The sequence below is a fragment of the Hyperolius riggenbachi genome, chromosome 8, assembly GCF_040937935.1.
Source record: "Hyperolius riggenbachi isolate aHypRig1 chromosome 8, aHypRig1.pri, whole genome shotgun sequence".
In the NCBI taxonomy this organism is placed as follows: domain Eukaryota; kingdom Metazoa; phylum Chordata; class Amphibia; order Anura; family Hyperoliidae; genus Hyperolius; species Hyperolius riggenbachi.
This window is the reverse complement of record NC_090653.1, coordinates 284,788,317-284,801,281: the sequence shown is the minus strand read 5'-3', so window position 1 is coordinate 284,801,281 and position 12,965 is coordinate 284,788,317. Positions and strand designations below refer to the sequence as shown.

Here is a 12,965-nt window from a genome sequence, read left to right as displayed (position 1 = left end):
GGGAGGGTCAGCACAGCAGCCATCTCAGGGGCCCAGGAGGGAAATTTGGCTGCAACAAAGGGCCTCTAATGACACTTTTTGGTCGGGAGTGTCTGTTGGGGGGGGCCCCAGGCTAATCTTGCCCTAGGGCCCAATTGTTACTTGAGCCGGCCCTGACCAGAACTAGGGTGGCTCAACTTCTAACCTTCAACCTTCCCTTCCTCCAACAGAGGTCCATTCAGGGGCATATCTAGGCAATGTGGCGCCTATGGCAAAAACTAAAATTGTGCCACCTAACCCCACCAATTCAAATAGGTAGACAGATGTGCCCCCCAGTGTTATGTAGCCAGAGATGCCCCCAAACTTAGGATGGAGGTGTCGATCCAGTATAGGTATCCAGAGGTATCCAACCCAGAGGTAGCCAGAGGTGCTCAGTAAGTACCACCCCTCCCTCCCCCGTCAGTGTAGGTAGTGAGAGGTGTCCCCCCTTCCCCAATTCCCCCTAAGCTCCTCTTAGTTTAGATAGTCCCCTCCCTGCGCAATTAGGACATTGCTTTGGTGTCAGTGAGCTCTCCATTACTCACAGACCTCAGATCACCGGTGACCAAATAGAGAGAGAGAGAGAGAGAAGAAAACAGTGGGCACACGTCACATGCGGGAAGTGACCAATGGCATCACTTCTGCATATGAAGTGTTTCGTGTCCATGGTAACTATGCACCTTCTCTCTCTGATTGGTCACCGCTGATCTGATCTGAGGCCTAAGGCATAAGCACCAGGTCAGGCATGGCGCCCAAGGCAAGAGCCATGCATGCACCCGTCTAGATACGTCACTGGCTCAGTCCTCCACATCAGGTGGTTTTGTGGCAAGACTTGTTATAGGTGTAAAGATCATGATTGTCTCACTTGTTTTATGACCTTTGCAAGAACGACCACCAGACTTGGAAGGGAAGAGGTGTGTGTGTGTGTGTGTGTGTGTGTGTGTGTGTGTGTGTGTGTGTGTGCGTGTGTGTGTGTATATGTGTGGTGTGTGTATATGTGTGTGTGTGTGATGTGGTGTGTGATGTGATGTGTGTGTGTGTGCGTATGTGTGTGTGTGTGTGTATGTGTGATGTGTGTGTGTGTATGTGTGATGTGTGTGTATGTGTGATGTGTGTGTATGTGTGATGTGTGTGTATGTGTGATGTGTGTGGGTGTGTATATGTGTGTGTGTATGTGTGTGTGTATGTGTGTGTGTGTGTGTATGCGTGATGTGTGTGTGTGATGTGGTGTGAGTGATGTGGTGTGTGTGTGTGATGTATGTGTGAGGTGTGTGTGTATGTGTGTGTGGGTGTGTATGTGTGATGTGTGTGTGTGTGTGTGTGTGATGTATGTGTGAGGTGTGTGTGTGTGTATGTGGGGGGGGGTGTATGTGTGATGTATGTGTGAGGTGCGTGTGTGTGTATGTGTGTGTGGGTGTGTATGTGTGATGTGTGTGATGTGTGTGTGTGGTGTGTGTGTGTGTGTGATGTATGTGTGAGGTGTGTGTGTATGTGTGTGTGGGTGTGTATGTGTGATGTGTGTGTGTGTGTGTGATGTGTGTGTGTGTGATGTATGTGTGAGGTGTGTGTGTGTGTGTGTATGTGTGTGTGGGTGTGTATGTGTGATGTGGGTGATGTGTGTGTGTGTGTGTGTGTATGTGTGTGTGTGGGTGTGTATGTGTATATGTGTGTGCTGTGTGTGTGTGTGTGTTGTGGTGTGTGTGATGTGTGTGTGAGTGGGGGGGGAGAGGGTTGTAAAAATTTAGAAATGAGGCCCAAAATAGCTCTAATTTTAAAGAAGTGTAAAACAGCCTTGAGCTGTAAGTCATGTCTGGTGACAATTATTTCATCATTTAAAGAGGAACTCCAGTGAAAATAATGTAATAAAAAAAATGCTTTATTTTTACAATAATTATGTATAAATGATTTAGTCAGTGTTTGCCCATTGTAAAATCTTTCCTCTCCCCGATTTACATTCTGACATTTATTACATGGTGACATTTTTACTGTGGGCAGGTTATGTAGCTGCTAGCAGTTTTGGCTGTTGGAGACAGCTGTAAACAGCTAATTCCTGTCTGTGAACCTTGTTACATTGTAACAAACTGCCAAAAGTACCACGGTCCCAGAGCTTCTTGTGGGAGGGGTTTCAGCACAAAATCAGTCATACAGCGCCCCCTGATGGTCTGTTTGTGAAAAGCAATATATTTCTCATGTAAAAGGGGATATCAGCTACTGATTGGGATAAAGTTCAATTCTTGGTTGGAGTTTCTCTTTAAAGGGAACCAGAGAGGTTGGGGGGAAGCTTTTATACATACCTGGGGCTTCCTCCAGCCCCATACGCACGGATCGCTCCCACACCGCTGTCCTCTGCTGCCTGGATCCGCCGGTACCGGGTCCCGTCATTGCCGCGAGTCGGCCAGTCAGCCGGCAGACGCGGCCAAATGTCCGCATCACACGGGGCTCCCTCCATACACATACGTATGAGGCTGCCTACTGCGCAGCCTCATGCGTACGAGTATGGAGAGAGCCCCTGTGATGCGGACAATTGCCCGCGTCTGCCGGAAGTGACGGGACCCGGTACCGCCGATCCAGGAAGCGGAGGATGGCGGCGTGGGAGCGATCCAGGCTTATGGGGCTGGAAGAAGCCCCAGGTATGTATAAAATCTTACATAGCAAGGAAATGAACAGCGCTACTTAAAAACAGGCAAGTGCCTACCTGCAAAAGAGTGCAAGCCCCACTTGTGGGATATAACACACCGAGCATACACATGACCTGTCTACCACTGGAGGAGGATGTTAGTTTCCTGTAACAGCTTGCATGCAACCTATTAAGTACTCGTCCCTCCCACTGCGAAGAAGTCAATCCTCCATGGGAGGGGCCTAACACTAACTAAATCCTAACCTATGTATATGCATAGCCTGGGTGCGGCTAATCAAATAAAATCGAAAATTGAAAATTGCGCAAAAGGTGGATCAGCGTATTCGACCCCACAAGTGGGGCTTGCACTCTTTTGCAGGTAGGCACTAGTCTGTTTTTAAGTAGCGCTGCTCATTTCCTTGCTATGTACTAATTTAATTTGTTTTTGGTCAGCTGCTCCCACTTAACAGCCATGCTTTTGGTGTATATGCAGAGCTTCTGTTTGGGTTCAAGGTGCGTTTGTAGTTTCTGGGGGGGCTCAGCGCACCTCTGATTGGAGGCCATTTGGAGGCGGCCTGGTGTTGCGCTGATCCACCTTTTGCGCAATTTTCAATGTATAAAATCTTGTTCTATTTTTTCAGCCCGTTCCTCTCTGGTTCCCTTGAACAAATACGATTACCAGTGTTGCTTGCAAATTTTCTCCAAAGTCATTTTCGAATCGAAAATCCTATTTTCGCTTTGAGAATATTTTTATTACTTGACACCCTTGCCCGGGATGCAGTTTAGCCTAGAAACTGCCCTGATTTATACCTTATTATTTTTACAGTCAGCAAGCTCGTCAACCAGAGAATGAAGGCATGTTGCACTGACGGATATCAGCATTATATACAGCAATGGGAGTGTACTCAGGGAATGAATGAAAAGCGGAAAGAGGTCCCAAAGCTTTGCTCAGCTATGTTTGATCGGTGCTGCTTAATAACTAAACGGCATTTTGAGCAAAATGCCCTCATGAGAAGTAACCCCTTTCAGCTAACAGTAAATCCAAGGTATGTAAATTCTTTGACTCCCCCCCCCCCCACTTCCTTTATTCAGCTAAGCCTGCAACTACAATATAGAAATGAGAATGTCTTAGGGCGCTTTCACACTGCCAACCAGCATTAGCGTTGCGGTACGACGTGAGGATCGCATCGCACTGCAACGCCAAAAACAGCCTTCAGGGATTCCTGTTCTGGCATCAGGCCAATCAGGAAGGGGGGGGGGGGACTTTCTAGAGCTCACTTGATGTAGTCAAAAAGACTAATTGTGCAGAGGTGTAGTGACAAAATACGCGTTTGCGCATGAGCAATGCCAATAAATGCGGTGGCCACTTTTAAATATATACGTCACCACAGAGTTACATGACTTCCGGTCTGCCTCACGTCGTCATGCAAGCCAACCTCCAACGTGCTGTTTTCCTTGCATCGGACGGTGGCGAAAACCGTCACTTTTGTTACATTGTACTGCACTGGCCCGGGATGAAAGGCCGCATAGACTTTAATTGGTGTTGCCATACCGTGCGGTAAAAACAGGGTAACGCAATGTGAAAGGGGACCTATTACTATAACAAGCCTTCTTTATGCTGGGTACAGTGGGTTGTGTTCACGTGACATCCGTTGAATTGCTTTACTAAGGCAGCACATGGTAATTTTACCACTTCTCAGTAAGCATGTATTACACTAGCTACACGCATATTACCTAGGTAACACGGGATGCACTTATTGAACAATGCACGCCCCTGAGCATCCAACTGGCCGAGGAGCTCAATAAGTTCTAGTAGTTTGGGGTCCTGATGTTCATAATAAAGGAGGCCCTTCCTCTTCCCCCGAGGGGTGGCGGCGCCCCAGGGCTGGTTGCAGTCCAAGAGGAGGATGTACTATGTCGCCTCCGCAATCTCATCCCCTGGAAAGCCTCAGGCTCAGATGGTGTGTCCTCGATCTGACTGAAAACCTGTGCGGACCAGCTAGCTTCCATCCTCACCTCTATATCCAATAGGTCCCAAACGAAAAGCAAGGTTCCCTCCTGCTTTACAAAAAACAGAATTATCCCAGTTCCCAAAAAGCCAGGAAACACAGATGACAATGACTTACGACCGATAGCCCTAACTTCCACCATCATAAAGATCCTTCTTGCCCTCCTGAAGTGCTTCACCAAAGCCCTCCTTGACCCACACCGATTCACATACAGAGGGATTAGTTCTGTAGAGAACACCATAAACGTCAGCCTGGCGTACATCACAGAACACCTTGACAGAGCGGACTCCTATACCAGGATCCTGTTCTTGTGTTAAGGAGGAACTATCAAAGAAACCCACATACCTATCAAGCTTTTGGCCAGCAACACTAGAACCCTTTTCAGAGGTATTTCATCACAGCCTGTGTGAAAAAAAAGCTTTGTTTATAAACTTTTGTAACAAATTGTGTCGTCGTCTGGGGGGGGGGGGGGCAGAGCTGTACCATGTAGATAGGATCCACTTCTCTGTCACTGTTCACAGGGGAATGATTTACTGTTTATTTCTGCCCTGCTTACACACAGTGTGTGTCACTGGCAGGGCAGATCATATGAGAACAGCTGAGGGATTTTTTAGATACAGAGAAGGATCTGAAGAGAAGGACCTATACTTTTTCCTTACTTGGATGCTTCACCACCCCCCTTCAAAATGAACTCTTCCTGGCTGTAAACTCTGTTTACATTGCATGAGTGTGAGAAAGAGATTGAAGAGATTCCAGTCACAGTATTACAGCCAGTGAAGATTGTTTCTGTATGCTGGATGTTCTGGACACAGTACTCCATAGTACTGCCCACAGTGAAAACTGTTCTCTGTAATGTAAATGTCATAATTTCTTCACATAAAAAAATGAAAAGATGAAAAAAGCCTTTGTATTGCTGTTTGCTAGTAATTACTGGAAATATATGTGGCATTTAGAATGTTAGTTAACTTTGATAGCTGTCCTTTACGTTCTGCCTTCAACACCATCTGCCTGGACATCCTGCTCAATAACCTTGCTGCAACTTGGAGACTTCGCCCCATGCAGATGAGTCAGTGACTGTGACATCACTCTACAATTCCTGTTCCCTTAGCTGCAGTTTACCATTCAGCCTTAGATCCTGAGGGGATTCTGAAGGCATTCAGCACTGCAGGCAAAGTAATCGATCGGACTGGTTGATAAGTCCACACAATACAATTTCGGTTGTATGCATAATCAATACAATCTGCAATTTCCTTTAGAGATCAGGTAGCTGCCACCAATTCCCATTAGTGTGCGAATGCGCATATCTTCCAGGCATGTGACGACATGCAAGGTTGCGATGCCAGGCCTGCCAATAGTGATGCCAGATGCTACTACACCCACTGGGGACCTGGAGGCAGCTGCATCTCAGATCCTGCATGCCCAATCATCCAGGTCTGCCATCCTAGCAGCTTCAAAGGCCACAAAACTGCAGACAAGTGACGAGATCAGTCCAGCGTCTTACTATGAACGTGCACTGATCTCAAGCTTCACCCCGTCTTCCTATATCCTGTCTCTCCCCCCATCCTAAGCCAGCCGAAGCCCGGGAAGCTCCACATGACTTCTTGCCATCTGCTAACCTCTGCACTCCCTGGGCAGGTTTAACCATTTCAGATGGGGTCCTCCATTTTACTGACTTTTCCAGTCCCTGCTGCAGAGTCAGTGCAGACTGCAGAGTGTCAGCCCGGATCAATTCTAGCTCCAATGGGGCCCGGGGCAAAAATAATTTGGGGCACCCCTGACCACACCCCTGACCACTGGCATCATATGACAGTCACATAGGGTAGGGGAGAGCGCAGCTAAAACGGTGCATGGCCCATGGGACTCACAACCAGAATGGGAGGGACTCCATGGCACTTGGTTGAAACTCCCCAAGTATAAATGACCAGATGTCCCCCCCCCCCCAGTGTTTGGTACCCTCCCCCAAGCATAAATGGCCAGCTGTGCCCTCCAGTATTAAGAAGTCTCTCCACTAGAAAAGATAGCCAGAAGTATCCCCCGGTTTAGGTAGCCACCCCCAGTATAGTTAGCCAGATGTGCAAAGAAAAATAGAAAAGGTGCACAGAACCTGCTGGACTGGCTCCCTGGAGTGCTCCAAGCCTGTAGCAGAGGTAGATGGTACAGAACAAGGAAGAGTGGCTGTGCACATCCAGTGAAAACACCAACTTTTATCAAATCACAGATTAAATGACAGCAATCAATGTTACAGCCCACCGAAGAGAGAGTCAGAGGTCGACTGCCGTTTCGCACCCTCACAGGAGGTGCTTCATCAGGACACTGGGCCTGCCAATAGAAGCCCCTAAAAGAGTGCACTTACTCTCAAAAGATGGTTTGCAGCTAAACAACCCAGATGTCAGGACCGGATTTACTATAAGACACTGTAGGCACGTGCTTACAGGCTACATACATGAAGACAGACCGGGCATCAGTCCCTTTAAGTTCTTTAATGTAGCATCTTGCCGAAAAACATTGCAGTGGTAGATTCACATCAAATCACAATTAGATGGATCAAACCTGCATTGATGAGGGTGTCCGGGGAGTGCGGGTGGCCAGGGATGAGTGGACGGCACTACAGCCGTTTCGCGCCCAGCTGGCGCTTGCTCACGTGCTTGCGTCCTTGGTGATGGCAGCGCCGAGCGGCTTTCCGGATAAGGCCTGTAAGCCACGCCTTCGGCGCACGCCATTGGTGTAAAGCAGGAGTGTCAGAGAGGTGAGGGGTGAGGGGGCGGGGACTCGCCAAAACAGCGAGAGATGAGTGCATGTATTTGGACAACACAGCAAGCAAAAGTAGGCTGCTGGCGCTGCATTAAAGGGGCAGTGTACAGTGGACCTAGAAGTGCATATACAAAAAACATTGTTACTACAATCGTGATATTGACAAAGCCAACTGGATTAAAACATAAAACATGATACATGTGAACTTATGTGTCAAATCATTGTGCCAACTAAATTAATTGTGCATAAATCAGTGCACCCTGCACGGAAGCCCACCTATATTTGCATTACTTGCCATATTTGCGTTTGCGTACACTCCAAAAGGTCAAGGCAACGCGTTTCGTAGGTGTGGCCCCGCTTCATCAGGCAATACGGGATGGAGCATACAGCAACAAGTGTCTACGTCTCAGAGGCACTAGGCTGAGACATAGACACTTGTTGCTGTATGATCCATCCCCTATTGCCTGATGAAGCAGGGCCACACCTGCGAAACGCATTGCCTTGACCTTTTGGAGTGTATATATATAAATAAATTTGCTTGTTGATATATCATGAACCTGTTTTTGTGTCTGCTTGCAGGAGGTAAGTCCACCACTGCCTCCCCCATTTTTTAAAAGTTTTTAGCTACTTTTATCTTTTTGGCGCCTCTGTTCATTTCCACATTGTTGGAGTCCACCCATGGTGGAAGGGTGTTAACCCCTTGTTTCGAGATCTACAGAGAGCGACTTCTTAATCCTGAGTGGGGACAGGTCTAATCTCCCCACCTGCATTTACAGTGGTTGCCTTAGTGGTAACCCATGTTTGTGAGTATAACTTTACATACTTGCCTCTCATCACCTACATCAATCCAGTACATACTGCACTATATTGGGCTCTCGGTGTTCACTCTCGTTTTTCTCGTTACTTAATACTAAGTTTCCTCTCCCTACCTAATACTTGGGGGCACCTCTAGCTACCTAATATTGAGAGTTCTTCTGGCTACCTAATACTAAGGGGCACCTGTAGCTACTTATGATCGGTAAGGGAGTGACAGCTGGGACAGCCAGCACTGTTGTGGTGCAGTTTTGTGGGGGGTTGTAGGTTCATGGAAGGCGAGGTCTAGGCTCCCAGAACATGTGTGCCTATAGGCTCCTGTGAGGTAAATCTGGGCCTGCCAGATGTCATCTCTGCACGCCGATCAGTTCAGCTTGACACTTCCTGGATGCTCTATGCATTCCAAAAAAAGGAAATAGGAAGTGGTCAGTGGAACTAGTCGCCTATCAGCAGCTAGAGGGTGTAGTATTCAAACATGAGGTTATCCACGTCTACTAGAACTAACCCCAATGTGATCACTCCCCCTAAATATACTGGTTGCCATAGAGAAGACATGTGCTGAAGGGGCTGGGCGTAAGCAGCCACCGTCATCCGCCCAATCAGCGTATATTGACAGTGGCTACAGGTTGCCGTAGCAACCGTGTATACAAACTACCCGCCGCTAGCAAAGGAGGCAGATGGTCAAACAAAGTAAAAGATCACATGAGGGCCACCCAAACATCCCTTCAGGCTTGTATTTCGATGGCCATAATTCAAGTAAAACCGTCTCTCATGTGGCAACGGGCGGCAGAGAGCCCTAATAGGTCATGGAGCACTCTCTAAAGGGTGCTCAGACAGACCACATAGAAATGCCTGTTTTCTCTCTTTTTCCTTAAAGGAGCACTATCGCGAAAAAGTAGGCAGTTAAAATCTGACAGAACTGACAGGTTTTGGGCCAGTCCATCGCCTCATGGGGGATTTTCAGGGTTTTCTTTGTTTTCAACAGCATTTCCTGAACAGCAGTTTAACTGCCAAAATAGTAAGATACCAGCCAGCCTCCCTACTCGCTTGCACACTATTTTGTCAGTTGGACTTTGCAACTGCTGTTCAGGAAGTGCTTCTGAAAACCAAGAAAACCCTGAAAATCCCCCATGAGGAGCTGGACTGGCCCAAAACCTGTCGGTCCTATCAGATTTTAATTGCCTACTTTTTTCGCGGTAGTGGTCCTTTTAAAGCAGGCATTTCTATGTGGACTGTTCGAGCACCCCTAAAGAGTGCTCCGTGACCTATTAGGGTTCTCTGCCGCCCGTTGCCATGACGGCTCAGTGATTAGTTGTTTGCTGTCCTAGCAACCCCAACTTTTGAGTACCACTGCTTTTTCTTCCCCATTTTCCCTACCATTTGGGCTTCTGTTGTCTCTGTGTTTCAAAGTGCCACCCCGTTCTACCATACAATATAAATGATGCATGGAATGAGAGATTATTGTGATTGCATTTTCAGGACTTGTGTAACAGGACCTCGAAGCTGGACAGTGGGGGTGCCACAGATCGTGTCATTGGAGTGTCACACTTTGTGCGAAACAAGTGTCTCTGGCACACTCTCCTTACTCAGTTACCCAGACACAAATATCACCTATGACTCCCAGCCACTCCTACTAAACGACAGTAACCAGCACCAGGGAAACGTCACTCTGCTGGTAAGTAGCTCCGAGCTTGTCTTATATTGTAAAAGCAGGGTTGGCGCTCCAATTCAAGGCGCATACCATTGAGGCCCGACAGCTCCAGTGGCCCCCACGCTACCATACCCCCCAAGTGGCCTCCCCCTGACTGGTCCCCGTGGCCCCAGCACGTTCTGTAGTTCAGCTGCCTTGAATTATCTCACCTGTCCCGGTGGTGGCTCCGTCCGGACCTCCGTCTTCAGCCACGCTGGCTGCCTCTTCTCTATGTCGGCACGTTATTTACACGTTACACACCCCGGAAGGAGAAAACACAGACAGAGGGGCTGAAGACAGAGATCGGAGCCACCGCTGTGATGGGTGAGATATTTAAAGGCAGATGAACTACCAAACATGTGGGGGCCATGGGGTGCAGTCAGGGGGAGGCCACTTGGGGGGTCCGGCAACGCGGGTCCCCGGAGCTGACGGAGCTCCCAAGTAGGGCTGCTCAAATCTGAAACTGGGAGACATCCGGATAGTTGCTATCCGGATATCTCCTAGGAAACCTGTGCGGGGGGAGGGGCGGTTTTACCTGTCTGACGTCTTCTTTGGTCGTCCCTCGGCGCCTCCCACGATGCGCTCGACGCGCGTCACGTATTTACAAACACTTCCTCCTTCAATCCCGGAGGGAGGAAGTGTTTGTAATCACGTGACCGCCGCTTGGAGCGCATCGTGGAAGGCGCCGAGGGACGGACCAAAGAAGACGTCAGACAGGTAAGATTGACACACACCCTGCACAGGTTTACTGGGAGATATCCGGATAGAGCTATCTGGATGTCTCCCGGTTTCGGATTTGAGCAGCCCTGCTCCCAAGTTACTTTTGCCCCGGGGCTCTCATGTGGCTTGAACCGGCCCAGTGTGGAGTTGACATTTTTTGCCATTTTTATATTTATGTGATTGGCACTTTGAAGTCTGCCAGTTAGCAAGCACCGATAATAAAATGTTATACAATAAATCTGATATAAATTTGATACTTTTCGTAAAAAGCTCTAAGAAGAGGTTATTTTAGTTGGTTATTTGTCCCTTTCCCAGCCTATAAGCTGATTGGGTAAAGATTTCCACCAATGCTAGTAAAGATCACAATTTGCTTATACAACATTTTTCATACAATTATGCAGTTATGATTACATGTAATTACAGTTTTGAAATTGAATTGATTTTACGTAATCCATTTGTAAATTACGAACGCGGCAATCGTAAATGTTTTTTTGTAGATCTTGCAAAAAAAAAAAATAGAAAAATCATAAACCCACAATAGTTAGAGTGAATAGTGAAAACAAGTAAAAAAAAAAATCAAGAAGACCTTGTAGTTTTTGAGAAACTTGATTTTAAAAAGAACCTGAAGTGAGAGGGATATGAAAACTGCCATATTTATTTCCTTTTAAGCAATACCAGTTTCCTGGCTATCCTGCTGATCCTGTGCCTAATACTATTAGCCATATACCCTGAACAAGCATAAAGCAGATCAGGGACTCGGCTGACTCCAGTTTTACTGGATTAGCCATATGCTTGTTCCAGGGTTCTGATTCAGACACAACTTGTCAGAAGAGCAACAAGGCTGACAGGCAACTGGCATTGTTTACAAGTAAATACATATGGCAGCCTCCATATCCCTCTCACCTTGGGTTCCCTTTAAAAAGTCCAAAAAAAATATGTTTTTTAAAGTGGGATAAAACTCGGACATAACATTCAATAAAAATGTGTTTTCCTACTTTTTATTACCCATACAGTTACCATATTTGCTTTTCTACACAAGTAATATTGTCTGTTTACTGTAACGATTGGCGTCAGCACACAGGGAGAATCTGATTATTGGTGATCTGCAGTATCACCGATAATACAGATATAACTAACCTCTGGACACCTATATAGTGTGTGTTTGGTGCAACAGTAATGACTTTGAGTGGGACCACCCGAGGAGCAGGTGGTCTTTGGCCGTATGGGAGTTACCTCCCTCTGATAAGTGCAAAGACCTTTCAGCAGCATGAGACGTCCAAAGGGGTGGAGCCCCAGGCTGAATAGCAGAAAGGCCCTGAGGCTAAGTGACACCTAGAAGGTGGGCGTCAGAAGCAGGTCTGGAGACTAATCTTTCAATGGAGAGGGATAGCTCTTAATGTCGGGCAGGCCAGGTCGGCAACACACGGGCAGATAAGGTACAGAGACAGAAGGCTGATTCGGTAACCAGGGACAGGCAGGTTTGGCAACAGGATATCAGATATGTGTAGGTACCGAATCAGAAAGCAGAGGGATACTCAGGAATGCAATAGGTCATAACAGATATCAAACAATGCCTAGTCTTGGGTGTGAGGTCTGTGGTCCCAACACCCTGGAACTAGTCTGAAGTATAACACAATGATAATACAGAATCCCTAGTCTTGGATGTGAGGTCCGTGGTCTCAACACCCTGGAACTAGTCTGAAGTATAACACAATGATAATACAGAAGTAATCTGGCTCAGTGTGAATTCCCAGGTCCTCCTGGTTCAAACACACTGTGGGATCTGACTATGGTCTGAGTGCTTTCACGTAAGTGTTCGCAACGGCAGACAACTTGAGACTGACCAGCAATAGGTATATATAGAGCGGCGCTCTCCGGCGCCACCCACCGCTAATCAACCAATGGCCACAAGTTCTGAGATCAGCTGACCAACCTGGTTAGCTGATCCCTCCTCGTTTGACATAAAGGTTCTGCCTCTCAGCGCGCGCGCGCGCGTATTCCTCAGTCTGTGTGCACTAACAGGCCCAGCCACCTCAGACGCACGCTGCTGCGTGCAAACCGCCGCGCTGGACGCGGAATCAGCCGCTTCGCCGCCAGTCTGCGTGGCGGCTTTTCCGCAATCTATTACATTTACAAATCATAAATTCCCAAAGTACAGTTTATCTGCTCTGAAAGCTGCATTGCATAGCTGCTGTATTTATATATTAAAATCTATCTGAGGCCAGAAACCCACTAAGTGCTCAGTTTAAAGAGGAACTGTAACATAAAAAGATCCCCTGGGGGGTACTCACCTCGGGTGGGGGAAGCCTCCGGATCCTAATTAGGCTTCCCACGCCGTCCTCCATCC

The 12,965-nt window shown here is 47.5% G+C and overlaps 1 protein-coding gene across 1 annotated transcript in view; it reads left to right on the top strand.

Moving 5' to 3' along the window:
• The window catches only part of LOC137528589 (uncharacterized), a 51,823-nt gene that overhangs the window by 29,311 nt on the left and 9,547 nt on the right, over nucleotides 1-12,965 (top strand). The window contains exons 5-6 of the mRNA XM_068249937.1: nucleotides 3,462-3,681; nucleotides 9,688-9,883. Of these exons, the coding sequence (XP_068106038.1) occupies nucleotides 3,462-3,681; nucleotides 9,688-9,883 (416 nt within the window). The remainder of the gene's footprint in view (nucleotides 1-3,461; nucleotides 3,682-9,687; nucleotides 9,884-12,965) is intronic.